Genomic DNA, 27,781 nt, shown 5'->3' with positions numbered 1-27,781 from the left:
TGTGAACCAGTCTACTTGTCATTTCAGTTGCACATGTGAAAATATATAAAAAATAGAAATGTTAGGAAAATCCTTAGACGTTTTAGAAGCTGGCTAGCTTGTAAGTGAAGCAGAAGGAAGGAGGAGCTTTATCAGTTCACCATCTGATGGGCATCATGGGCTGTGTATATGCGTTTTTAGCAAAGTTTGCAAAAGAAGAGGGACTCTTTGTGCTTTTTAAGTGTTTTTCTCTATTAGATGAAAATTCTCTAGTTCCAGATTATTTTATGTTTTTGGTAAAATGCTTTGTAATTATAAATGTCTTAGCTTCTGCTCCTTTCTTTTGGTAAATAATTGTATAAGTTAAAAATAAAGATTGAAACTAGCCCTGCTTATTCATATTTCTCTTATTTTTAAAGGTTCATATCTGTTTTAATTTTCTGTCCAGAAAGATGGCATTCAGATGGAATTCTATATCCCAAACCCACCTGGCTTGGAGAAGAACTGCTGGCCAAGTTGGCCAGGTGGTCTGTGGAGAACAAGAGGAGTGAGTTTAAAAGCACCCTTTCCCTCATTTCCATTGTGAAATACAGCAAGGCTTACCAGGAGCTTAAAGAGAAGTATAAAGAAATGGTCAAGGTAATTCTGGTAACATCTGTGATTTTTTTTTAAATTTCATAATATTATGGGGGTACAAATATTTAGGTTATGTATATTGCCTTTGCACCACTGAAGTCAGAGCTACAAGCATGTCTCTCCCATAGACAGTGTGCACCGCACCCATTAGGTGTGAATATACCCATCCCCTCCTCTCCCCCCACCTGCCCAACACCCAATAAATGTTACTTTCTTATGTGCATGTAAGTGTTGATTAATTAGTACCAATTTGGCTGGGCACGGTGGCTCACGCCTGTAATCCTAGCACTCTGGGAGGCCAAGGTGGGCGGATCATTTGAGCTCAGGAGTTCAAGACCAGCCTGAGCAAGAGCGAGACCCCATCTCTACTAAAAAAAAAATAGAAAGAAACTAGCTGGACAACTGAGAATATATAGAAAAATTAGCCAGGCATGGTGGCGCATGCCTGTAGTCCCAGCTACTCGGGAGGCTAAGGCAATAGGATTGCCTGAGCCCAGGAGTTTGAGGTTGCTGTGAGCTAGGCTGACGCCACAGCACTCTAGCCCGGGCAACAGAGTGAGACCCTGTCTCAAAAAAAAAAAAAAAATTAGTACCAATTTGATGGTTAGTACATATGAACATCGATGATGTCTTTTCCTTCTCATTTAAATGAGGTAATATGATCAAACTCTGCCAGGTAAAATTGTTTTTCCTGTGAACCTTCTAGATGCAGACATCAAGTCCAAATAGACCCACTTAAAGTAACTTATCGTAGGCTGTACTTTGACGTACTTAGTGGTGCAGACAACAAAAACATAAGCAGTTGTGTTATAGAAAAGGATTGATCTCTTTTTGTACATTTTTTTAAGAGAACAAAAGGGAAATATTTAATTTATAAATAGTTGAGTCTTGAATAAATGACTAAATTACCATAATCCTTTAGTATAGATTTAAAGATATTTAAAGAAAATATATGAAAAATTAAGGTACAAAGAGGATACTTCCAAAAAAGAGATAAATTTTGTGATAACATGTTGTTAACTTTACATATAAGATGTAAGAAGAATGTAACAACAGACGTCTGTGTGTTCACACCAAGCTTGAGAATCAAAGCATTGCCAATAGAGTTGACGCTCCTTTGTCCTCTTCCTAGTTCACATCTCCCTCCCTCCTGGAAGGAACCACAATTTATTATTTCCTTGTATTTTTTTAAAAAAGTCACCTCTTGCTATGTTACAAAGCACCCCAGAAGTCACAGGCCTAAAACCCTGACCATTCATTGTTGCTTAAGCACCTGTGGGTCCCCAGGGTTGGCTGACAGAGGCTGGGCTCCGGTTCCGTCCCAGGTCCTGGGCTGGTAGTCCTGCACTGTCTTGCTAACTATTCAGTGCCTTCAAGAAAGTACTTTTTATAATATATTTTTCCAGCTTTTAAGACTGTCCTTAGGTGGTTCATCTGCATTATTTAATAAATGCGTTATGACTGGAAATAGAAATTCCAGCATTTACCATTGGCTGTGGATTTTTCTCTTCTGCCAAATGCCAGTTATGTACAGTACTGATTTTAATAATGAGACCTCCCCTGTGCACAGCTAGTGCTGTACAGTGTTCAGAGCACCCTGGTGATCATCCTGCCTGTTAGTTAAAGCATGGGCTTTATCCCTCTTTTACAGGTGGGGAAACCGGCAAAATAGGGAGGGAGGGAGCAGCCAGCACGGCTGGATCAGAGGGTGGGAGCGCTGGTCTCTTGCTCCCTAGCCCTGGGTTTTCCTGCTCTTCCCCGCACCTTGTTTCCTGTTGGATACCCTTATCTGCATAAACAGCACAGGATCGTTGAGTGTTTTCCTCTGATGTCCACTTGCCTCTTCTAGACATCTTACGTTTTCTTTATTGTAAAACCTTGCTTTGGAGCGCATTGTCCTTGGCGTGTCATGTTACATAGAAGTAGTGCCATAGTTTTATGTGTCTTTATGTAAATTTCTTTTTTTTTTTTTTTAGCCCAGTCCCATATCACTGTATAAATTTCTTATTGTAAGAGAACTATCATGAATTTGTGCATTTGAATGAGCTGATGCTTTTATTTTATTGCACAGTTAGTCCAGTTTAACTTAAGCTTTATGGGGAGACTTTAAGTATTAGGAAGTGGCAGGGAAATAGAACAATTTACATGTGCCATTGCAAATGTTTTAGATGTGGCCTGAAGTAACTGATCCTGAGAAGTTTGTGTATGAAGATGTGGCTATTGCTGCATACCTGCTGGTAAGAATGGCTATAATCTGAGCTTATCTGGAGTGGGCGCAGGTTGCTATGGGGAGATGCTGCCGGCAGTGAAGGACATTACCAAAGCCATAGCTCACAGTGCTTACAGCTGTTTGTAAGGTTGCTTGCACGGGGAACCATTTCACTTTGTGAGGGACTTTTGCATGAATGTCAACAGGTGCCGGTAGGTCCGTGATTGGTGGTGACCAGGAGGTGCGGCTGGCGTGGAGAGGGGCATGTCTCCAGCCCTGGCCTCCAGCTTCTGGCCCTCTTTCCTTAGTCTGACTTTCTTATCTATAAAAAGTTATCAAAGTAGACTAGGTAATTTTCAGTTTCCTGTGAACTTAAATTCTCTTAGACTGTTTAGAAATAGCATCTTTTTTTGATTATTAAAGTATACAAAACTTAAAGGATATAGAGAAAGTGTGAAGAAACTAACAATAATCTATAAAGCTCTTGTCCAGAGATGACCACTTGAACGTGGACTCCCGATGGACAGAGAAAGCTGGGATGTCTGTGCAGCATCAGGCCAGAGCACTGGGCTGGCTCCAGCCACCTCAGGGTGGACACCATGTCTGTTCTGCTCACCCGTCCATCACCTGCCTCGAGGCCTTTCTGTCCTGCTCAATTGATAACCCCAGGTGGAATTTGTGTCTGAATTATTCTTGAAAAGAGTGAATTACCAGCTAGCTTTGTTTTGTTTTTTCTCTTTTCTAAGATTCTATGGGAAGAAGAAAGAGCCGAGAGGGGAGTGACTGCCAAGCAGTCCTTTGTTGACTTGGGCTGTGGCAATGGCCTCCTGGTCCACATCCTGAGCAGTGAAGGGGTGAGTGAGGCATGGCTCCACGACCTTTTCTGGTAGCTTTTCCAGTGTTTCTTCAAGTCAGGTATAGGGTTCACCAAACATCTTTTCTTTTCTTTCTTTTTCTTTTTCTTTTTTTTTACTTTTTTTTTATTTGAGGAAATTATGGGGGTACAAACCTTTTGGTTACATGTTATGACTTTGCCACATCCCAACCATGATTTGAGACATGCCCTTCCTCCCCCCACAACGCTCACCACATCCATAAGTTACGAGTTTACCCACTCCCGACCCCCCTTCCCCCAAAGAATATTACTACTGTGTGAGCACCTTAGTCACCAACATCTTTTCTGCTGGTACAGTCTGGAAACAGAGTCAGCCAGGCTATCAGAGTAGTGACTGATAAGCTTCTGTTAATTTGTTAAAAAGATAGGACGTAAAATGAGGGAAAAAACAGATCCTGAGGACATCCCAGCGTGGGCCTTTAAGATGACAAGCTGTCAATAGCACGTATATTTCTGCTATCAAATTTTTCTTTTAAAAACCCACCATTTCAAGGAACTGGAGGGTGAATAAAGGGTAAGGTGGATTCTGCCCTTGAGAAGCTTCAATTCCATCTCAGAGGACCAGTCATGTACACATAGACAGTACTGTGAAGCATCCCAGTACTGGGTTTTGTGGCCATTTTCTGGCTGCTCAGCTGGTGCAGTAGAGGCAGTCAAGTACTGAGAAGAGCACCTGCATGCGGAGCATGCTCAGTAAGAGCGAGCTCGGTGTCCTGTGCCTGGAGCTTCCCACCATCAACTTACACCCTTCCTGGAGTGTCCAGTGCATTAGGTACCATTGCCCCTTGATACAGAAGTGAGCTGAGCAGCTTCACGCTGGGGGTGCCACAGCTGGAATTGAAGCGCGATCTTGGTGACCCCAAGCTGATTTTCTTCCTACTGTAGCTTTCCGCTTATGGGATACACATATTTGACCACAACAGTGGTAACATGAAATGACTGTTATGAAAATGCACTTTTCAGGGCCGGGCGCGGTGGCTCACGCCTGTAATCCTAGCACTCTGGGAGGCCAAGGCAGGAGGATCGCTGGAGGTCGGGAGTTTGAGCCCAGCCTGAGCGAGAGTGAGACCCCATCTCTACTAAAAATAGAAAGAAATTATCTTGATAACTAAAAAATACATATAGAAAAAAAAAAAAAGCCAGGCATGGTGGCGCATGCCTGTAGTACCAGCTACTCGGGAGGCTGAGGCAGAAGGATCGCTTAAGCCCAGGAGTTTGAGGTCGCTGTGAGCTAGGCTGACGCCACGGCACTCTAGCCTGGGGAACAGAGCGAGATTCTGTCTCAAAAAAAGAAAAGAAAGAAAAGAAAAGAAAATTCACTTTTCAAAGTGTTTTGTAAAAGAATGAGTTTGTAATCGTAACACTTGTAAACATATGGTTAGGGCATGACAGCAGGTGGCGACCTGGAAGCCTGTATGTGGAGACAACTGGGAGGTGTTTTGTGTATCTCTCCTTTTCCCTTGGCTTGGAATAAATATAGTTGCCCTGTGAGAGGTAAGGAGCTTGGCCAAGGTGCAGGAAGAGCAGAGGTGCTCAGGAATCCGACTTTGAGAGCTGAGTAGGCTCACGTTGTCAGGTGTGTACTCTGGGGCACTGGCCCTGGAAATGTTCCCTGACTAAAGGCCACTGTGGTCACTTGACTCTGTTTCTCTTCTTAAAGACACCTGATGACCATTAGCAGAGTACAGGTGCTTATATACCTGGCAAAGGTGTGTGTGTCTATTTCAAATAGCTGAGAAATTGTGCTTGTGCCATGCCCAAATCCTAAGGGTCTCTCGTGCTTTATACTGGCAGCAATGCCTGCAGGGCTTTAATTTGTTCGTGATAATGTATTATTATGTACGAAACCTAACCCTTGATTTCTAAAATTAATTATTTCAGCATCCAGGCAGAGGGATTGATGTCCGAAGAAGAAAAATCTGGGACATGTATGGATCACAGACTCGGTTAGAGGTACTGCGTTTGTTCGTGTACTTGATCTAGCATGGCTTAGCCCCTAGTGGCAATTATTTTAATGAATGTACCTCTTTGGATAGGTCAATCAGACATGCTAACCGTAAATCTTCATGATAATATAAGTGCTCTGAAATAAGAAAGGAAAAAAAGAAAGATGAAACTGTAGACTTCACAGCTTTCTGGTTAAACTGGAGAAAGGATGCTGATCCCCAGCCAGAAGTGCCATCTCCTGCCCTGTGTCTGCCGCAGCGGTTTGCATCTCCGTGGGCTGCTCCTGTGCTGCCTTAAGGGCACAAGCACGTGCCATGTGTTCTTTGCATCTTCGTTGCTTGTCACATAGTGCCAAGCCTGTGAGGACTCCGCCAGGGTGGGGGTACTGTGGGGACTTCCTAGCCACAAAGGGCAATGGCTGTGTCAGGGCTAGCATAAGAGGTTTGGGAGGCTGAGGGGACTCGGGGGAGGGCACTTGGCCCCACCTGGGAGCTCTGAGAAGGCTTCTTGGAGCACCCTTACAGAGCTTTGTCTTCAGGGGTACGTCGGGGCTAGCCAGGTGCTCAGCTCAGAATGGAGAGTGTCACCTGCTGATTGTCTCACACACAGGAGGTGATGTGTAGGGTGGACCGTGTGGTTTCAGGTAATTTCTCTCATATTTTTGGGCCAGTCCTTTTTATTCTTCCTTTTTGTAGGACTTGAATGGGACATTATTATTTTTCTTAATACCCCTCCCTGGAGATAATCACATAAACGTGTACACCTTTAAAAAATACATTTGTAGCCATGTTGTATGTAGAATTTTGACCCTAGCTTTTGTCCATTTCACATCCATTTTAGGCATTTTCTGAAGTCTTAATTATTTGTAAGCATTTTTTAAAAATGGTTGAATTACATCCCGTCAAATTGTATTTAACAACACTGTAAACAAGTTCAGTTGACCCTCAAACAACACGGTTTTGAACTGCACGGGTGCACTTACATACAGATTTTTTTCAATAAATATGTTGGATGTTTGCAACAATTTGAAAAAACTTGCAAACCATGTAGCCTAGAAATACTGAAAAAATTAAGAAAGAGGTATGTTATGAATGCATAAAATATAGGTAGATACTAGTTTATTTTATAATTTACTACCATAAAATATACACAAGTCTATAAAAAGTTAAAATTTATCAAAATTTAATTCACACACAGATCATAATGGTACTATTTGCAGTTGAGAGAAATGTAAACAAATGTAAAGATGCAGTATTAAATCATAATTGCATAAAATTAGCACATACAGTACAACTGTAGTAATTTCATAGCCACCTGTTGCATTGCGGTGAACTGAAGTGTTATATCTGCTGCAAACACCGTGTGATACCATTCATCTCTGTCTGAGCAGTTCACCTTTCCAGCAAATTGTGTATAGAAGTAAAAAGTGATCTTATGTGGTTCTTGTGCAATTTTCATCATGTTTAGTGCAATATTGTAAACCTTGAGTAACACACTGGGACCCATCCGAAGTGCCACTAGTGATGCTGGAAGTGTCCCCAAGAAGCAGAAAAAAGCCACGCATGACGTTATAAGAAAAAGTTGAATTGCTTGATATGTACTCTAGATGGAGGTCTGCAGCTGCAGCTGCCACCATTTCTAGATAAATGAATCCGGTGTAAGGACCACCCTAAAAAAAGAAAAGGAAATTTGTGAAGCCATTGTTGTAGCTATGCCAGCAGGTACAAAAACCTTGTGCTTTTTGCAAAATAATTTTTTATCGCATATTGAAAATGCAACTCTTACGTGGGTGCAGGATTGTTACAAGAAAGCCATAGTTACAGACTCTAATATGATTTGAGAAAAAGCGAAGTCACTATGTGACAACTTAAAGCAAAGGGAAAGTGAAGGATCTAAAGATGGAGAATTTAATGCCGGCAACGGATGGTTTGATCATTTTAGAAAGAGGTTTAGCCTAAAAAATAACAGGAGGAAGCAGCTTATGCTGGCCAGGAGGCAGCAGACTAGTTGCCAGATGCTGCTAACATCATAGAAAAGAAAGGGTATCTGCCTGGACGGGCAGATGAAAGAGCCTGCTCAGGACCAAAAAGGCATTTATTAGTAAGGCAGAGAAGCAAGCACCAGGATTTAAGCAGGAGGGGAGAGGGTAACTTTGCTGCTTTGTGCACATGCAGTGGAATTGATGGTCTGGACAGCCCTCATCTATTAAGCTGCTAACTGCCAAGCCTTGAAGGGAGGAGATGAACACCAGCTGCCAGCCTTCTGGTTGTACAAAAAGAAAGCCTGGACAACAAGAACACTTTTTCTGGGCTGGTTCCATCGGTGCTTTGTCCCTGAAGTCAGGAAGTACCTTGCCAGTTTTGATATTGGACAATGCCCCTGGCCACCCAGAGTTCAACACCAGAGGTGTTGAAGTGGTCTACTTGCCCCCAGACACAGCATCTCTAATTCAGCCTCTAGATCCAGGACCAGGGGACCTTTAAGGCTCATTACATGTGATACTCCATGGAAAGGACCGTTAACGCTATGGACGAGAACCCAAATAGAGAGAACATCATGACAGTGTGGAGGGATTACACCATTGAAGATGCTGTTCTTGTTACAGAAAAAGGCATGAAAGCCCGAAACGCTAACTTTCTGCTGGAAAAAACTGTGTCTGGATGTTGTGCATGACTTCACCAGGTTTACAACAGCTAATCGAGGAAATCATGAAAGAGATTGTGGATGTGGCAAAAAAGTTGGTGAAGGGTTTCAAGATACGGATCTTGAAGAAATTCAAAAGCTAATAGCACACCAGAGGAATGAACAGATGATGATTTGGTGAAGACGAGTGCTTCCAAACAGTGCCAGACGATCAGGAGGAAGACGTAGAAGGGGCAGTGCCAGAAAACAAACTGACATTAGACAACCTGGCAGAACATTCACATTATCCAAGACTGCTTTTGACTTTTTTGCAACTTAGACCTTTCTACTAAAGCAAACGGTGGGAAGAGGATTGGTACCCCATAGAAACATTTTTAGAGAAATGAAAAAAGCAAAAAAGTCAGGCAGAAATTACAGTGTATTTCCATAAAGCTACACTAAGTGGACCTGCCTCCCCTTCCACCCACCTCCTCCTCCTCTTCCGCCTCTGCCACCCCTGAGGTAGCAAGACCAAACCCTCTTCCTCAGCCTACTCAGTGAAGATGATGACGATGAAGACCTTTATGATGATCCATTTCCACTTAATGGATAGTAAATATATTTTCAGTTTCTTATGATTTTCATTTTTTTTTTTTTTAGAGACAAGATCTTGCTTTGTCACCCACGTTGGGGAGGAGTGGCTCAATCATAGTTCACTGCAACCTCAAACTCCTGGGCTTAATCGATCCTTCTGCCTCAGCTTCCTGAGTAGCTTAGGCTATAGGTGCGCATCACTACACCCGCCTAATTTTTCTGTTTTGTACAGACAGGGTCTCACTATGTTGCTCAGGCTGGTCTCAAACTCCTGACCTCAAGCAATCCTCCTGCCTTGGCCTCCCAAAGTGTTAGTACAGGCACGAGCCATAGTGCTTGACCCTTTATGAGTTTTTTAATTTTTTTTTTCCTCTAGCTTACTTTATTATAAGAATACAGTATATAATACATATACAAAATATGTGTTCATCGATACTTTATGTTATTGGTAAGGCTCTGGTTAACAGTAGGCTATTAGTAGTTAAGTTTTGGGGAGTCAAAAGTTACACGAGGATTCTTGACTGTGCAGAGGGGTCAGTGCCCCAACCCCGCCGTTGGTCCAGGGTCAACTGTATGGTAATAATGGCCAAAAGGCACTGGTGCTATATGCTGGTGCTGGCATGAGGACATTGTGTGCATTAACTGCACTGTTCACAGCAGCCCTGGGAGGTCGATTCTCTCATCCCCCTGTTACAGGTGAGAAAGCCAAGCTGCACTTGGAGAGGTTAGGTCACTCATGTAGACAGCAAGTGGTGGAAAGTGTAATTATTTACTCAGCTCTTCTGTTCACATTACAAATTATAGCCCATAATTTTTTTTTTTTTTTTTTTTTTTTGAGACAGAGTCTCACTTCTGTTGCCCAGGCTAGAGTGCTGTGGCGTTAGCCCAGCTCACAGCAACCTCAAACTCCTGGCCTCAAGTATCCTTCTGCCTTAGCCTCCTGGGTAGCTGGGACCTCAGGCATGCGCCACCATGCCCATCTGATCTTTTTCTAAATATTTTCAGATGTCTGACTAATTTCTTTGTATTTTTACTAGAGACGGGGTCTCGCTCTTGCTCAGGCTGGTCTCGAACTCCTGACCTTGAGGAATCCTCCCGCCTTGGCCTCCCAGAGTGCTAGGATTACAGGCGTGAGCCACCATTCCTGGCCTAGTCCATAAATCTTTATGCATAAATCTTAATACATTTAAAAAAAAAAACATATTCATAAGCTGGACTTCAGGCCGGGCGCAGTGGCTCACGCCTGTAATCCTAGCACTCTGGGAGGCCGAGGTGGGCGGATCGTTTGAGCTCAGGAGTTCGAGACCAGCCTGAGCAAGAGCGAGACCCCATCTCTACTAAAAATAGAAAGAAATTATATGGACAGCTAAAAAATATATATATATATATAGAAAAAATTAGCCGGGCATGGTGGTGCATGCCTCTAGTCCCAGCTACTCGGGAGGCTGAGACAGGAGGATCGCTTGAGCCTAGGAGTTTGAGGTTGCTGTGAGGTAGGCTGACGCCACGGCACTCACTCTAGCCTGGGCAACAGAGTGAGACTCTGTCTCAAAAAAAAAAAAAAAATAAGCTGGACTTCAAAAGGTTTTTGATACGTATTGCCAGAATGCTTTTCAGAAAGGTTCTACTTCAGCTGTACGTTCACTTCAGGAAGAATTTTGAATACTGTAAGGGATGTAGCCAATAAAACAGAACAAAAGAAATATATGTATTAATGTCAAATATTTGATATTAATATATCAAATTATATACCTGCTACCTGCCAGGCACTACAAGGTGGTCGTGATTCAGCAGTGACAAAGAGGTCCTGCCTTCGTGGTGGTGGGAGGTAGGGGGGAGGGGCACACACCCCGCCAGTGCACCCTGTGGGTGTTGGAGAATGCTGAGCAGACACCCGAGCAGGTGCGGTGGGTTCAGGCTCAGAGCCCAGGTGCCTGTGGGGTTGGAGCTGTCTGGGAGCCTGAGTGGGAGAGCCACATGCCCTCGGGGTTGCCGTGATCAGGTCAGTTAGACCTTGGTCGGGAATAGGTCGCTTTTCCTGGCACTGGGGATAGACAGAAATGGCTCTGTAAAGGGAAAGACACAATGGTTACCTTTGCAGGAGCATTCCTGGGACTCCTTGCAGCAACGTGGGCTCTGGATATCTGGCGCTGCGTGGTGCCATGGGCATGGTCTCACCCTGCTGGCGGGTGCTGTGGCTTGGCCTCCTCTGTTGGGTGGTGCCGTAGGCGTGACTTGCCCCCGCTGGGGTGCTGTGGCGTGGCTTTCTTCCTGCCATGTAACTCTGCCCCTGCCCAGCTGCTCAGATGGCCTCAGGACCTTTGCCCACATGGTTAAATGCAGGGCTGCGACTAGGTCATAGATTCTCATCTGCCAGAGGGAAGAAGGTTGATCTGAGAAATGAAAAAACATTTACTTTTCATTGTGGAGACCCTCAGGAATATGCAAAGTGGAGAGTGCATAATGGACCCGTATGGTCGTCAGCCCGCTGCCACGGTCATTCTTTTCTCTGACCACCCTCACCCCAAATATTAGCACTAACAGCTGTTTTGAAACAAATCTCAGGTATATTGTTTCATAGAAATAGAAGTAAAACACTAAATAGAAAGTAAAATATTTGAGACTTTTTATATTTTCAGTTGGCCTGACCACCTGTTAAAGTTGAGAATAATATTGTAAAAAAAAAAAAAAGGATTGGCGGAAGGGAAGCTTGCTGTAGCTTCCTGACATCTCTATTTGCTTATTTTTTGTTACGTATTTGTGCTTTGTTTTATTCCACTGGGATTTGTGATTGCTTATTCATTCATAAATTACAGTAAATTTAAAATGTTTTTAAAATCTCAGGTTTTGGGAATATTGGTAAACTAGCAGGTGCACTAGGGGAGGCTCTGCAGATACGTATGCAGACCATAGGTTCTTACACACTTAACACAGTTGGGCTCTAAGTTAATGATCAAAACAAAAGGAGTAGTCACGTGGTTGATTTCAGAATTTCCTGTGTCCCCAGGGGAAAAATCAAAATAATTTCTTTGGGTAAGAAATTCAAACAGCAATTGAACAGGCCCTCCGTTTAAGTCATGGCCCTAGGCAAAAGAGCTGGCTGGTATGAGGTGCCCTTGGAGAATGGATAGAAGGTTCTAGTTCTTTATTTGAGATTCTCTAGCAACCTGCCTTGAACTTTTCTGTGGGGTTGTCCTGGGGAAACCCTACCCCAGTCACTTAGTCCCTGCTAATGAGAGTTCTGTATTCTAATTACTTACGTAGTTTCTTTTTTCTCATTATCTCTGAACCTTCACTCTTAGTGCTAGAAGAGTCATGCTTCTTCTAGTGTTAAATACAAGGGATAGAAACTGACTCTTTGTTTTATGCTTTCTGCCCCAGAGGAAATGGCCAAAATTAGTGTTTTGTTGGCAAGTACGCAGTGTTTGTATATTTCTCAGTAAATGATTTTGCCCCAGCTGCAGTTGAGTGATTTCCGTGAACAGGTACAATCTAGGAATTCAAAGGCCAAGCATGGGATATAGCTTCTTTCTTTCAGAAACCTGATTTGATTATAAGCAAGAGAGTATTAAATAAAAACACTTGTTTATAACAACAGCATTGTGGTGATCACAAATTATCTTAATTTTATGTCTTAATTCCTATATATGAAATAGGAATATTGCAATTTGCTATGTTCAAAATGCCAGTTGAGACTTTTTATAGAACAGGTGGGGCTTTGTTTTATGCTATTGGCAAGATAATTATAAATGTGATTGTGGAATTACTAAGTGTAGATTACTTTTTAATTAATTCAAGCCATTTAAAGAGGCAGATGGGCAAACTTATATCGAGAATGAGTGGGAATAAGAAATAATTATTACCAAAGGTTTGATTTTCCTGCTTATAAATTACACATATGCTCATGAATAATATTTTTAGTATTTTAACGTCTATGTAAATAGCACATATGCTTATTGAAGAGTCAGAAAGATTATAGAATTTGAGTTCTTTATTTTTTATATATCATATCTGCAGAAGACTCTTATAGCTTTGTTGGTTGTTATAAGGAATGGCCTTATAAAGTGAATGTTGTCATGGTCTCTTCTCCTGTTTGCTCCAATATCATGGAATAAAATTCTATTTACTTCTCTTGGGGATTCATTCTACAATTTTAAGAAGATTTTGAATGGTTGTATAATCTCTTTTCTTTTTCTAGTTTTTACTGAGATTCACTATTGGGACTGTTGATTTCAGTAATTAATGGTGGCTTGCTAATTATTAGAAAGGACAGGGTGTTTTTAAATTTATTTTCCTTTTTTTCATGTGTCCAAGGCATGAACCTGGCATGGGCCTAGACCAAAAGCCAATCTGGGATAAATGGAGAATGGATAGAAGGTTCTAGCTCTTTATTTGAGGTTCCCTAGCAACCTGCCTCAAACTTTTCTGTGGGGTCATTCTGGGGAAACCCACAGGGGATTGCTTTGAAAGACCTTTATTTAAAGTTCTTAAATCATAAAAGCAAGCTGTTCCTAGCTTAACTACATAAATTGTCAGAATGGTTAAAGTGCATATTCGGTGGGTTTTTAATCACTTTCTGATAGTTTACAAAAAGTTAATAGCATAATGGCACAGAAATATGCATACTTGCATGTGTAAACTTATCCTACATTATATCTTTTCGTAGATAGACTTCTGTATGTAGCTTGCCAGGCCTGCGAGGCTGTACCAGGGCGTTGTACTGTACCCTTAAATCAGTTTCCGATCTGGGTGCTTTTCACTCACCCACCCCTTCATGCCATCTCTTGCTCCCATATTCTGCCAAAGGTAAAATAGTTCACATGTCCCATCTCTTTTATAGCTCCTTTTTATACTTATGTAAAAATTACGTCTAATTATCAAAAGAAGATTAGCACCCAGAAAAGTACTGTTAGTTTCTCCAGTGATTTCCCTAAAAGTTGCCAGTGTTCCGCCCTCCAGGGCAGACGTGGGGCAGGTACATTCACTTCCTCAGTCCTGGTGGCTTTGGCAGGCCCAGAGGGGCTGAGGCCACGGAGACAGGTGAACTATAGGTCTGCAGGGTTATAAGCCTTTGCTCTCCTGCTGTGCGCTGCTGAGCCAAAGCTCTGCATTGATTTGCTAAATATCTGATCTTGTTTTTGTGGTGTTCTTATAGGAAGGTGCAATCACACCGAATGATAAGACCCTTTTCCCTGATGTTGATTGGTTAATTGGTAACCATTCTGATGAACTCACACCATGGATACCTGTCATTGCAGCCAGGTGAGTAAGCAGAGAAGTTGCATGTGAATGGCTGTCCAAGAATGTGTGCTGTCCAAGATGGTAGCGTGTGTGGCTGTTAAGTACTCGAAGTGGAGCTAGTTCAAAGTTTTGAAATAATAATATATTGGGTTAATTTAAAATAAATTCCACCAGTTTTACTTTTTAAAATATAGCTACTAGAAAATACAAGATTGCATATGTGGTTCACATTATATTTCTATTGGCCAGTACTGATTGAAGCTATGATTACTTCTGCAGTATTTACAGCCAATGTCAAAAGATGTGTCCTTTTTGGAAGTTTTTTTCTGATAACAGAATTTGTCTTCAAAGGAAAAATCTGTCAATACATAGACGCTTTGCAGCAACAGTTGTCTTTTCAAAGTGAGACCACTTGGTGTTCGCAGAGACGGCCTTTCCTCGGTGCTGGAGACACCCTCACGAGGCAGGCTGTGCTGCTCCTGAGTGCTGCGTTGCCAGATCTCCTTTGCCAGGCTCTTTGGAACTGTTTTGGTTCTCAAGGAATCTGTAACTTAATCTTTGTTACACCTACTTCTGAAATTTCTTATTCATAGCTGAAATCTCAAAGTACTTCAGAAGGTTTTAAATTTAAATTACGGTTGACAATAACTGTGATGGAAAATTATTTTTTATAAAAGTGATTACATTCATATTTTTTGAAAAGATATACAGTGCTGCATTATTTCTAGAAATGAAGTTGGGGAAAACTATAATTTTTTTTTTAATATAAAAAACAATATTAGCCAGGAACAGATCTTCTATATTTTACCCTGACACTCTATTACCGCCTGGCTTTCTGCTGAATTTTCTTTAATGGATCTGTTAACGAGTTTTGGTTTCTGTGGTGGTTTATTGTTTTTGAAGGTCTTCCTATGGTTGCCGCTTCTTTGTCCTCCCTTGCTGCTTCTTTGACTTCATTGGAAAATACCGTCGGAGGCAGAGCAAGAAGACTCAGTACCGAGAATACCTCGATTTCGTCAAAGAAGTGGGATTTACCTGTGGGTTTCATGTAGAAGAAGACTGCCTTAGAATTCCTTCAACCAAAAGAGTATGTCCCCGTGGTGTGTTAGTGTTTGGGTGAAAAGCTTAGGGCCACATCACAGAACCGTAAACCACAGCATGATGTTGAAAATGTACAAACATCTCAGAAGATGCTTGTGCTGATTTTGGTGTTTTGGTCATTGACGGGGCACAGAGGCTCATTCTGTCTGGACAGTCCTTCCTTCAAAGACTTCCTGCTCTCCACCCCTGGTGTGTGGTGCCTCTGCGAGAGCCCAGGTCATCGTCTTCTCTGCAGGACGCTGAGTGGCCCAGGACCCTTCTTTCCCAACAGTCCTCTGCTTGATTTGGCAGTGATTTCCAGCCCAGAGTTCCTGGCTCTGAACTCTATGGGAAGTTCCCATCTCTTGGAGTTCCGAATGATTGGCTGAAATTGGAGTTTGTTTCAGAAGTTCAAAATGATTTCAAATTTTCTCGTTAAAAGCCTCGCTAACTCACATTTACCTGAAATGTCATTTGGGCAGAAATTGGCGCCTGTGCTGTCTGTGAGACAGCGTGGGTGTGTCCTGACCTTCAGGTGGACAGGGCAGACTGGCCATTCTGGGGTGTGACGCTTTGGAAGTGTCTTGGCAAGTATTTGCAGCAGTTTATGTTGATCTTTGGTACCTTTATTTTAGAAGACCCCGTGGCTGTCAGGTGTGTGCTTTTTAAAAAATGAGCCTGTCATACCCAAGTCACAGAGCTGGATTGCTTGCCTTAGTGGGAGGATCAGGACAGATTGGAGCTTGGCTCTCGGCCTGCCGCTCTGCAGCCGTGCACTCTCAGGCAAGCTATGGGCCTCTCCAGGCCTGTTCCTCTCCTGTGAAATGGGGAGAAGGCTGCCTGGGACTGTGTTGAGGACGAGACGGGTAATGTCTTCAGAGCCTGTGGCAGCGCCAGCGTGCTCTGGGCGCTTGCTGGCTGGCAGTGACCATGAGCCAGAGGAGCAGCGTCAGCTGGTGGCACGAGCCTCATTGCCACTGATGCTGTTGCTGCTGCTACTGTGGACGATTCCTTTAGGACTTGTTTCCACAGCTGTCATGTCATCCTCTTAAATTCCTCTATTTTGGCAAGTCTTAGTCTTCTGAGATTAGAATTGATTTTTGGAAACTGCTCTTCGGTGGTTTGGATCATCTCCGTAGGTCAGAGGGTCCCACGGTTCTGATTTTTGCATTTGTTGTTTCGTAGTAGTAGTTGGAGACCAGGGGCTGTCACTCAGTCTTGCTGAGCCTCAGTTTTCTTATAGCCGGCTGGTGTGGGGATCACTTGCAAGAGTGGGTGTGAATGTGTTTTCTAGCTTCTAACGCAATCTACACACAGCAGCTGCCCAGTGGGGACCAGGTGTCTCACAGGTGCTGGGGAGTTAAGGTCACACTGCAGGTGGCAGAGCTGGGAGTAACGAGGTGTGGTTCTGATGTGATTAGGTCGGCTTCTTCATCACTGTAGCTGGCTTTGTAGTTAATGCCCAGAGAGGAAGTCCAGCAATGAGGCATCCAACAACAGCACTGTTGAGTAGGCTTTGCTCTCCAGAGGGGAGTGTTTGAATGATGGCCTTTGTTTGGATTTACCAAGAAGGAAGGAAATTAGTACAAGTTGAACATCTACACGGTATCAGGCACTCTCCTCTGAATACACTTACTCTGGCAAGGTTGATACAAAGCCTCATACAGCCCCCTCGAGAACTCCTCAGTGTTAATATCCGCGTCTGCTCCTGGGGTGAGTGTGTGATGGGATGAGTGAAGCCTTTGGAATGGAGTGGCTGCCGGGCTCCATGAAAGCGGACTCTGAACTTTCCTTAGGTCTCCACGAAGGTCTGAGTGATGAGAGTTTTCATGGGCTCTGTTAGTTTTCTATTTTTAAGTCATTTATATTGGCGTTATTTTTTAAAATAAGGATTATTCATGATAGGTGTCTAAAATTTTATGAACAAGAGAATTGCATGGAGAAGGCTGAAGTGTTATCTGAGCCTGCTGAAGTACTTAACTTGGCTGTTTTCAAGTGCAGGTCTGTCTCGTTGGGAAATCGAGAACATACCCGCCCACTGAAGAAGCTTTGGTTGATGCGCAGAGGACTCAGTACATCACCAGCAGGCGGGGCTGCCCTGTGCGCCTGCCTGGCCGGAAGCCTTCCGCTTCTCCACCCTGGGTTGCTGCTGGCTGTGTCAGTCACTGCGACGGTCACAGAGCCCTGGATGCCAGAGCTGAGCATGTCCCTGAGGCCAGGCCTGCTCAGCGTGCAGCAGGGGCCCAGGTGGAAGGACCCTGGCTGCCCGGATTTCACCCCAGAGACAAAGTTGAGTGCGTGAGGAATTGTGCCACCCTCCCCCGAGATTTTATTGACCAAGTGGTTTTGCAAGTGGCAAATTTGTTGTTAGGTGGAAAGCAATTAAACCCAAGAAGTTCTCAAAATGGGAGTTCGAAGACCTGGAATGGAGGAGGTAAGCCGACCCCCACCCCCACGTGCGCTGGGTTTCAGGCAGTGATTCCCTTCTCTGTAGCCAGCGTGCAGGTGTGTAGGCCAGTGATTAAATGTACTTCAGAAAAGACATGGATGTTGAATAGGCTATTTTCAAGCGTATTTAAAATTTTCCTAATAAAGGACTTCGGATACCTCAGGGGAGGAAGGCTGAGGGCAGGGAGTGGCAAAGTTTGGACCCTTAATTAACCTTTACAACACACAGATTCAGAGGCTAGAGCTACTCATTTTCACTCTGTACATGTTATCCAAACAGAAAACAGGTTACTGAATGTCAGAAAAAGGCGCTATCCCCTTGGATGTGTGGTGATAATTAGAGATGTTATGATTTGATAATTTAATTCTCTTTGAAATCCCCAAAATACAAGAATCAGTCATGATGAAAGGGAGAAAATTGGATCTGATTGTTCTCGTGGGATGAGTAACACGCTGAAATTAGTGGCATTCAGGGGGCTGCTCTCTGAGGAGGAACTTGGCGACTAGGACGTGGCTTGGCCGCCAGAGGGCAGAGTGGGCTGCATGTGCTGGGGCTGGAGTGGGGCCGCCTCTGCCCAGCTCCGGGTTATGGGAGGGGAGCTGGAGCCCCACCCCTGCCGGCCCTCGTCCTGCTGGTCCATGGCACCGGCACCTGCCGGCTGGCCCTAGGGGCAGATCAGAGAGCAGGCAGGGACCCTTTCTGTCCGAGCCCTGTCTTCCTCATCTGTGTTTCCTTCGTCATTTCACCCCCTCATCTCTGTACATGTGGCATGGCAGGACCATGGTGCACGTCCCCCCTTCAGAAATAATGCAGAGCTGATGGTGTCTAGTGAGAAGGGCTCTCCAGAGACCCGGTGGCAGCCGTTGGCCAGAGTGGCCTGGGTCAGGGGTCTCTGGGTTGGCCCCGCTGACTAGCTGCACCCACTGTGATGACCAGAGCTCGTAGTAAGGCACACTGGGAGTGGGGCCCCTTGGTGGGGCTGGTGGAGTGTGGAGCCCACCACAGGGCACCTGCAGGATGTTAGAGTGGATCTGAGAGTTCCCAAGTGCAGGGAACGGTGAGCAGTGAAAATTCCTGAGTGCGATCTGACCTTTACATTCCCAGGAAAGGATGTGAGCACAGGAGATGCTGGCCTGTGCCTGGGATGGAAAGCCTTTCAGTGAGCAAAGAATGGAACCTTTCTTTCTCCCGCACTTAGAGAGCAGAGGTGGCTCTGAGTGACAGAGACAGGCTCAGTCCTGCCTGCCTGTTGTGAACACCTGGGGTGTCAGGGACACCTCCAGATTGGTGTCTGTAGGTCTGGGGCATGCTGGAGGCTCCCCAGGCACCCCCAGGTGTGAGAAGCTGCCTAGCAGGTGTGAAGGTGTGCCCTGGTCTCCCAGCCCACAGCCTCCCCTACAGGTGGCCTGTAGGTCCTTGGGTCGTCCCTGCCCAGCCGGCCCCGAGGCAGGGCCCCCTGTACTTCTGAGCCCTAAGGGTCATGTGTGGGTCTGTCCTCAGGACCTAACCAATCTCAGCGAGGGCATGCACCCTCCGTAGGACGCTGCGGAGAGAGATGCGGGAAGATCCCTGCCCTCGAGCAGCTTCAGGCAGCTGACGGGCAGAACACGCTGAGCTGCCTGGAGCGCCACGGCTATGGGTGTGTGAGATCAGTGTCATGCAGGTGGCATTGGGCCGAGCCCGCCAGAGGACTGGGCGCTGACTGGGACAACATTCAGTTTTTCTTCAAACATCCTGACTCCTCTCACAGTGGATTTGAGGCAGCTCTGAGAGGTGGGCCTTGAGAGTAGGCCGGGCTTTGATGGAGAGTCTCCAGGCAGCACCGCCTGTGTGTGTCTGACTGACCGACCTGCAGGGAGGGCGCAGGTAAGGCGTGGCGTGCAGCGCCCAGCTGGCAGGAAGTTCTTGGCAAATACTCACAGGAAAACCAATTTTCATTTCATATTTATGTGATATTTTGTTAATAAGCTAACTTTATTGTCACCAGGTTTTCTGATTAGAGTGGAGCATTTTGAAATGCATGCAGGCTCTCAGAGTAGAAATTCTAAATGGAAAAGAGACCACCACTGTAATGTCTGCTATTTTTTTGTTTCTTAAACTCCTAAGCTTCTGCTTGCTGCTGCCTGTCCGACCTGGAGCCAGTAGCCGCTGGTGTGGGTGTGAGAGCTCGGACTCCAGGCTGGGTGGCCCTCCCCTCCCCTCCTTAGTCTGAGGGACCTTGCCTGTAAGCAGCCATCCCCCATGTGGGTCACCAGGGAGAACGGGCCTGGGCAGCGATCACCCCAGGCTGGCAGCATCAGTGCGTCTCAGGCCTGGGAGCTGCGGTCCCGCTCTGGGTCGGGTGGTGCTGCTGCCCTCTCGGGTGGCTGCGGTGAGGAGTGGGTGAAGTCAGTCAAATTTACACGGCCCTTCCTGCTGAAGTGCACAGGGGATTTGAGCTTGTAGAACCAGAATTGACTTCCAGACTCTGGATCCTACGGTTTCTGCCTGTTTAACTGGTTTGTAACATTTTGTTGTTGTTTTGGGGAAAACTGGGTTTTTCAACAGAGAGCCTCTCCTTGGCAGAAGTAGCCAGTGAGCTGGACAAGGAGACCCTGCGGAGGCTGAAGCGGGAGTGCGGAGGCCTGCAGACGCTGCTGAGAAACAGCCACCAGGTTTTCGAAGGTACAGGGCTCACGTGTGGGGACACTGTCCTCTCAGAAACGCTGCGCCACTCTCTTTCCTTCCTTCCTCCTCTTTTTCAGTTAAGTAAGCATTTTCCTTTAGAGTAATCGAGCACACTGAAGGCCTGACAGGTGGTGCAGAGTCCCCCACGCCCCCCAGATCCACATGGGCAGCATCTGACCTTGGGTGGGACGTCACTCACCCCTTCCCTCTCAGATTCTCTCCACCTCTTCCCCAGCCCTGCATCCCCCAGGCCCAGCCTCGCCCCCTTGCTCTTAACGCAGGACACAATGGGTCGGAACCGCCCAGGGGACTTTCCTGGGTGGGGTTTCATGGCTTGCTCTGCTTTTTGTCCTTGGCTGCCTGTGCGCTGTAGCATCTGGAGTTGGGGAGAACTCTTGCCCTGCCCTGCCCTGCCCTGCCGTCGCAGGCTGGGATTCCTGCCAACTCCCCACCCTGAGTGCCGGGGGTGCTTCCCGTGGGAAGCTGCTCTCTGCTTCCCTCCTGCAGGGGCACCTGTGACCCCAGGACTGCCGCAGGCAGACTCAGGCCCAGCCCTGCTGAAGTTCACGGTCTAAGGAGGGAAAGGGAAACACAACAGGTGTTTCCCCAGGTACCTGAGGTTTAAAAAGTTCTGTTTAAAGTCTTCAAGTCTACAGAAAGATGGCGTAAACAATACCGGGAACTCCTGGATAGGATCACCAGAAGGCTGAGAATTTGCCGTACTTGCTTCATGCAGCCTTTCCTCCTCTCCCCCCCCCCCCCCCCCCCCGCTTCATTGAAGTGTTTTGACGCGTATCCCAGCTGGCATGCTATTTCACCTGAGTGCTTCCATGCGTGTCTTTAAAAGTAGCGGGCATAGAACTGGGCATGGTGGTGCACACCTGTAATCCCAGCACTTTGGGAGGCTGAGGTGGGAGGATCGCTTGAGCCCAGGAGTTGGAGGCTGCAGTGAGCTATGACACCACTGCACTCCAGCCTGGGCCACAGAGCAAGACCCTGTCTCAAAAAAAGAAAAAAATAGTGGTCATTTCTTCTTGCCTCACCACTGTGCCATAAGCACAGTTTTCTGTGCAGGGAGAACCGGCTGCCAGAGGGCACCCAGGAATGCTTTAGTTCTATAAGGACACTTGAGCTGGGACTGGAAGGGAAATGGGAGTCAGTCTTGATGAGAACAGAGAAAAGCATTTTAGACAGGGGAACAGCGTGGGCAAAGAGCCCCAGTTGGGGAGGAGCGGAAGGTGGGGCTTTTGGGGCCTCTGACTAGCAGGAGGGATGACACTGAGTCATGGTGGGAAGGAGCCGCAGTCCAGCTTCCATGTCTCCTGTCTGTGCGGCCTGCTGTGTGCGGGCCCTGAGTCCTTGTCGGCTGCTCGGCTGCCGTGAGCGTTCAGTCCCCACATGGTGGCTGGCTCCACAGTTGGTGCTTCGTAAGTAGTTGGTGCCTGTGTCTGCCCTGAAGTGTCGCATGGAGGCCACCGTGGGCTGGTGCTGTGTACCTCACTCCCGCTGTTCTTTCGGGAGGCAGGTGTGGCAGGTGGGGGCAGGTGCTGACAGCAGTGTGGGGGCCTAGCTGGAGCCCATGCCTTCCCTCGGGCCACTGCTTCTGTCAGACTGACACCCCGCCCCGCATTCCTCCCTTGTGGCCAGTGGCTCATGTTCCTCCTGTGCTCTCTTCTCCAGAAGCTTCCTACTTGCTCCTGTCCCCCTTGCGCCGTGGGCCCTGATGAGTGCGAGGTCTTGCAAGTTGTAGCCCAGTGTCCCTTCCACGAAACCTCCTTCTTTTTTTTTTTTTTTTTTTTTTTTTGAGACAGAGTCTCGCTCTGTTGCCCAGGCTAGAGTGAGTGCCGTGGCGTCAGCCTAGCTCACAGCAACCTCAAACTCCTGAGCTCAAGCGATCCTCCTGTCTCAGCCTCCCGAGTAGCTGGGACTACAGGCAGGCGCCACCATGCCCGGCTAATTTTTTCTATATATATTTTTAGCTGTCCATATAATTTCTTTCTATTTTTAGAGGTGGGGTCTCGCTCTTGCTCAGGCTGGTCTCGAACTCCTGAGCTCAAACGATCCGCCCACCTCGGCCTCCCAGAGTGCTAGGATTACAGGCGTGAGCCACCGCGCCCGGCCGAAACCTCCTTCTTAAACTGCTCCCAGCCCGCCTCTCCTGGGCCTGAATTTGGCACCCGCTTGCGTCTCAATCTCTGGCCACACCCAACCAGACTGTGAGCACCTTGTGTGTGAGGCCGCACTCACACTGCAGTGCCCACTGCAGCCCGGAGCCCACCGCTGTGGTGCTCTGCATGTGTCACTGGGTGAGCGGGCGATGGCCGAGGAGCCAGGGGTGTACTAACCCTATTCCCTTGCCGATCCCAGGCCCCTGAGATGCCATCTGAGGGCGGAGCTCCTTGTGGGTATGTGGAACGTTCTGTGCTGAGGGATGCCCACTGAGGTCCCTGTCCCCAGGTGCACCAAGCTTGTGAGGGATGCGTCCAGCAAAGCAGGGGAGGTGCCTTGCTGGAGGTCTATGTGGGGAAGGGGACAGCTGGCCCTGCTGGGCCAGGGACCTTTCCAAGATGAGCAAAGCCATCCATGGGGTGTACACCTGCCTGGCCCAGTGGCTTTGGCTGGGGATACCAGGGATGTTAGCAGTTGTCTGGGCCCCAGGACTTGGGGCAAGTGGCCCCACCCCCACCTTTGTGCTGCAGCCTAGTGGCCAGTGGCTCAGGGAAGTAGGTGGTTAGGGTTAGGGTTAGGGTGGAGAAGGAAGGAGGCCATGATGGGCCTCACACTGACAGAGGTACCTTTGCCCACCTGCCTTCCACCTCAGCCCGTAGACCTGCTAAGGGGTTGGGTGCTGCCAGCTCCTCTTCCCCGTGCCCCCACGTGTGTGTGAGAGCATGGGTGTGCACGCGCCGTCCCGTGTGTATGCGAGAGCAAAGGTCGCAAATTTTCTCACACACACACTGCTTTTGGGTGGCCTGGTTGTCCTTGGGGAGCTAAACTTGGCTTTGACCTAAATTGGCTTCGCTTATCCTGGCTGGAGCCTGCATTTCTGGGGGCCGGGGGAGGGGACCCTGAGGCAGCTCTGAGGGGGATGCTGGGCCTGCGGCGCTGGCTGGGCTCTGGGCTTGGCAGTCGAGCCTAGAATCTGCTCTTCCTCTCACAGACCTTTAGGCGGTTACAATACTTCCTGCAACCCAGAGGGACCTCTCTTCTGTTTTTTTCCAACACATTTTTTTGTTTGATTTCATGAAATAGTATCTTTTTTTTTCCATTATAAATATGCATGTATGTTAGCGCGTTTCTGTGCAGTTCACATCAAGGGGCAAAATTATTTTTGGAAACACTTCTGAGTAGGCTCGGAGATTGAGTTTCAAATAAACATTCTCCTCCAGTCATGCAAAAAATATGCACCGGCGCTGGCTGTTATCTCCGTAGGAGGTTTTGTTTTGTTTTGTTTTGTTTGTTTTTCAACTAATGTGGTTAAAGAAATGCTGAGAGTGAGGAAATAGAAATGTGTTCGGATGACTTCAGGTCAGCTAGCGCTGAGCACTTGGTGTGCCAGGCACGGTCGGGGGGCTGCCACGCGGCATCAGTGAGGAAGCACGGATGTGAGGCCTCAGGGCAGGTGTGCAGGTCCTACTTCCCCCTGCGCTCAGTGTGAGTCAGGCCTTCCCACCTTGAACCTGGGGACACAGCCCAGAGAGGTCTGGGAACTTGCCCAGGGTTCCCAGCAGTGGCGAGGCTGCGCTGACATGGCGCTCCTGCTGCTGAGCCTGTGACCGTCCGAGCACTGTCTGTAGCCTTCAGCCAGTTCCTCGGAACAGTCCAGTGAGGGGAGTGTCTGCTCTCGGAACCGTGGGGGAGCGGGGACACTGACTTTGGGTTCCTGTGCCGAGTGAAAGCCCTGGGAACACACAGCAGGGAGGAAGTTCAGAAACGTAGGAGAGGTGAGCCTGGGCAGGGTGTGTTTTCTTCCGGTGACTACATTTTAAAATCAGGAGCACGTTTCCATAGGAGGAGTCTGCTGGTGGCCTGACTTTCGAGCTGCTGGAGCATGTGCCCCTGGAGCACCACCTCCTCTGCGCCTGACACGGGCCTGCCCAGGACAGGGGCTCGGTGTCAGTAGGGGTTGGCAGGGAGCTGCTCTGTGTCCTGGGGCGTAGACCTGGGAGCATGTGCCCGGCCAGCCCTGTGGTCCCCAGCGCTGCCTCAGCGTCATGAGCGCCCATCCCCAGGCCTAAGAAAGTGCTGGATCCACTTCTGGCCCTGCAGGTGCTGCCCAGTGATGTGGCCGGATGTGGTCTTAATTCCCCAAACGGCCTGTGGGGGAGCGGGGGGCAGCTCTGTGGGTGGCTCTTCCTCAGAGTCCCCGTCCTCAGGGTCTCTTTCCCCCAGGGTCCCCCTTCCCCCACGGTCCCTTCCCCCGGGATTCCCCTCCCCCCGAGTCCCCCTCCCTCAGGGTCCCCCATCCTCAGGGTCCCCATGCTCAGACTCTCCTGGGAGTGTCAGGGTACCTGGCTATTTGGGTCTTGCGCCGCTGGTAGTCAGGAGGAGGCTCTGCCCCGAGGCTCCCAAGCACACTTGAGGGGTCTTGGGTCCCCCACGGGCCAGGTGAGTCCTGGAGGCGCTGCCATGGGGACATCTGACAAATGTCCTGGAAGTTGCCAGAACCTGAGAGTTCAGGTTAAGAAACTTGAGCCTGTGTGGGAGGTGAGGAGGTCGCACCTGGCTGACCCTGCCTGGTAGACAGTAGGAGCTTCGGAGCCCACCCCGCCTCAGGAGACGAATCCCCCCACTGTGCCCCACGGTGCAGCAAGGGCCTCCTCTCTGAGCTCACAACTCTGGTTTCCTGGGGAAGATATTTTTAAAACTCAGTCTGCTGAGGGCAAACAGGCTCATTATTGCCCTAATACAGGGTGATTTGAAAGCAAAATCTAAGCTTTCATTCACACACTTTCAAGTTCTCATTGGAAGTCAGTAAGCCAGACGGACTCAATAACGCTCTTTTATTTCTCCTCGAGCCTTTCCGTCTCGAGTGGTTTTATAGCTTCCAATGAAAACTAGGAAGAGTTTGGTTGCTTTGGCCACATGTCCCTGAAGTCATCGGCATCTCAGAAAGAGAGGACTGAGTGGAGGCGCAGGGCGAATCTCAGCCATTCAGCTGCCGGGCGGGGGCAGCTTGGAGGAGGGCCGGGAGGCCTGGCCCTGCCTGGGTTCCGAGTGGCCCACAGCTGCCCTCCCTGCCCTCAACCCTGCTCTGTGTCCCCTCAGCTTCCCCGCTTGGAGACCAGCCCTGGCTGTGGGGTCCCAGAGGCACTTCCAGACTGGGCATCTAAATTGCCACACACAGGAGGACTCCCCATTCCCCTTCCTGGGGCTCCTGGTCCCCAACTCCCCATTTCCATTGGGTGGGGGGGCTCTGACTGTGGAGACACCAGGTAGTAGAGGCTGCCCCGCACCCAGCATCCTCCTGCGCCTCTTGCCACACCCATTTCCAGCTGGTGCTGCTGAGACGTGCCGCGGCACAAATGTTCTCCTGTTCACCCAAACCAGGGACAGCAGTTGTGGTTCTTTCCTCCTGGTCTACCTTTCAGCCACTAAAGTGATCCTTCTAAAATGATAACCCCACAGCCTCTGCCGGCTCACCCAGAGGGTGGTGCCCCACGAGTTACTGTGTGACCCAGCCTTGTCCTCGGCCCTCCCTCCGCCCCTCTGCTCTGGCCGGCCCTGATGCAGTCGTTCCCGGTCACCTGGGTTTGCTGCTGTTTCCGCCTGAAACTCTCTTCCAGGGTGTGTATGAGGCTGCTCCTCGCCTCCTGCAGGCGCCAGCGAGGCCTCCTTGTCCCTGCCTAATGACTTGTCACGTACCTCGGTCCCTGTTCTCTGCTGAATCCCTGACCCTGGATCAGTGCCTCCCCTGGAGTGGGAGCTTGACAAATCCTGGTGAATTAGGGAACTTCCAGGTAACTTCTTGGCCTGTCTTTTCTCTGTTCCAAACTGCAGTTCTGAATGGGAGAGTTCACATTCGCGATTGGAGGGAAGAGAAACTACAGAAGAAAAAGCAACCAGAAGCAAAACGGAGACTGTTTTCTGAATCTTTCAAAACCCGCCTCTGCTGGTTTTTCACTCACCACCCTGACGGCTGTGCTCTGCCCTCGGACTGCTGCCCGTTTGCTCACGGGCCTGGGGAGCTGCGGCCATCCCAGGCCACCAAGAAGAAAAAGCAGTTTCCGGGAGCTGCTTCCTCCCCGAGAGTTGAGGCCTGACTGGCGAGGCCCAGCCGGGAGGGAACGTCACCAGCTCATCGACGCCGCGCTGTCTGCGCTGCCATTTTCTCTGCCTCCCCCCACGTTCTCGGGGGACGTGACTATTTCATAAACACAGGGAACCAGAGAAGCTAAAGTCACTCATAACCCCGACCGGGTGCTGCGTTTGTTTTCCGTGCGGACACTTGCAAGCGTGCACAGCGTCTGTGCATCAGGGACAGTGCAAATTCTCGTGGGTCTTCTGGTGAGAGCAGCTGGGAGGCCTTTCCAGGCCCTCCCTGGGGCCCTGACCACCTGCCGCGCTCCGCTGTGTCTCTGCGAGGATGAGGATGGGGCAGGGGAAATGCCACCTCATGCCACACCAGCAAGCAGCTGCTCGGGGGCGAGCACCAGATGTGTGTTGTAAAAACGCGTGAGGCTTACTATGTCGAGGTTATTTTTAGAATTATAGAGAATAAAACAAAGCAAAACACCTGTAATTTCCTCACCTAGCCCCTCTAAGTGGCATGAAAAAGAATCAGAAATGATGACATCTACAAGGCTTGGAAACCACGAGCCTTGCAGGAAGGGAGGCCCCAATTCTCCCTGCCCTGTTCAGGGGGCCTCTCCCCAGAACTCTTGAGACAGTTCTTTTTATTCCCTCCAGAAACAAAGATCCTGATGTGTTTCTATTTAAAATTATTTCTGCGGTTTTACACAAAAGCCTGGATGTGATAGACACTGTTTTGCTCCCTGATTTTCCACAGAGCGTGTCTTGGCGACCTTTCCGTGTGGCTCATCTGCCTCGTTGTTAACAGCCGTGCAGTATTCCGTGGTGTGGGTGTCCTGGGTTTTGTTCGCAGGCGGTGAGAATAAACGCATTCCTTCTCTCAAACACGCGGTCAGCTTCGTGCAGCACCCGCTGTGCTTGTCCCTGCCCTCGGGAGTCCCCAGTCAGTCCTGGGGACCGGAGAGGAGAAGTTGGCCAGGTGGGGAAGGGGCTGTGCCTGCCTCTCAAGCCCTTGTGGTGGGGGTGTCCCCACCCTCCCCACTTGTCCCTGTGACACAGGTGCTCTGCAGCCCAGGGAGGAGTCCTGGTTGGTCTGAGTGGCCGTGGGGATGCCGCTCCCCTCTGGCGACTACTTGGGCCAGTGAGGCACGAGGGACTCTGCCAGGGCTTCTGGGGAGTGTGGCCCACATAGGGGGATGTCCTGCATGGG

At 48.2% G+C, this 27,781-nt stretch overlaps 1 protein-coding gene across 1 annotated transcript in view; it reads left to right on the top strand.

Moving 5' to 3' along the window:
- TRMT44 (tRNA methyltransferase 44 homolog) overlaps positions 1-27,436 on the top strand; it is a 33,823-nt gene extending 6,387 nt beyond the window's left edge. Inside the window, exons 3-11 of the mRNA XM_069496472.1 lie at positions 399-618; positions 2,784-2,852; positions 3,571-3,678; positions 5,601-5,672; positions 14,038-14,144; positions 15,027-15,210; positions 17,205-17,637; positions 20,200-20,316; positions 26,320-27,436. Coding sequence (XP_069352573.1) covers positions 399-618; positions 2,784-2,852; positions 3,571-3,678; positions 5,601-5,672; positions 14,038-14,144; positions 15,027-15,210; positions 17,205-17,637; positions 20,200-20,316; positions 26,320-26,582 — 1,573 coding nt within the window. The 3' untranslated portion in view covers positions 26,583-27,436. The remainder of the gene's footprint in view (positions 1-398; positions 619-2,783; positions 2,853-3,570; positions 3,679-5,600; positions 5,673-14,037; positions 14,145-15,026; positions 15,211-17,204; positions 17,638-20,199; positions 20,317-26,319) is intronic.
- The last annotated feature ends 345 nt before the right edge of the window (positions 27,437-27,781 follow it).

The sequence above is a fragment of the Eulemur rufifrons genome, chromosome 20 (assembly GCF_041146395.1).
Source record: "Eulemur rufifrons isolate Redbay chromosome 20, OSU_ERuf_1, whole genome shotgun sequence".
NCBI lineage: Eukaryota > Metazoa > Chordata > Mammalia > Primates > Lemuridae > Eulemur > Eulemur rufifrons.
This window is presented reverse-complemented; position numbering and strand designations above follow the sequence as displayed.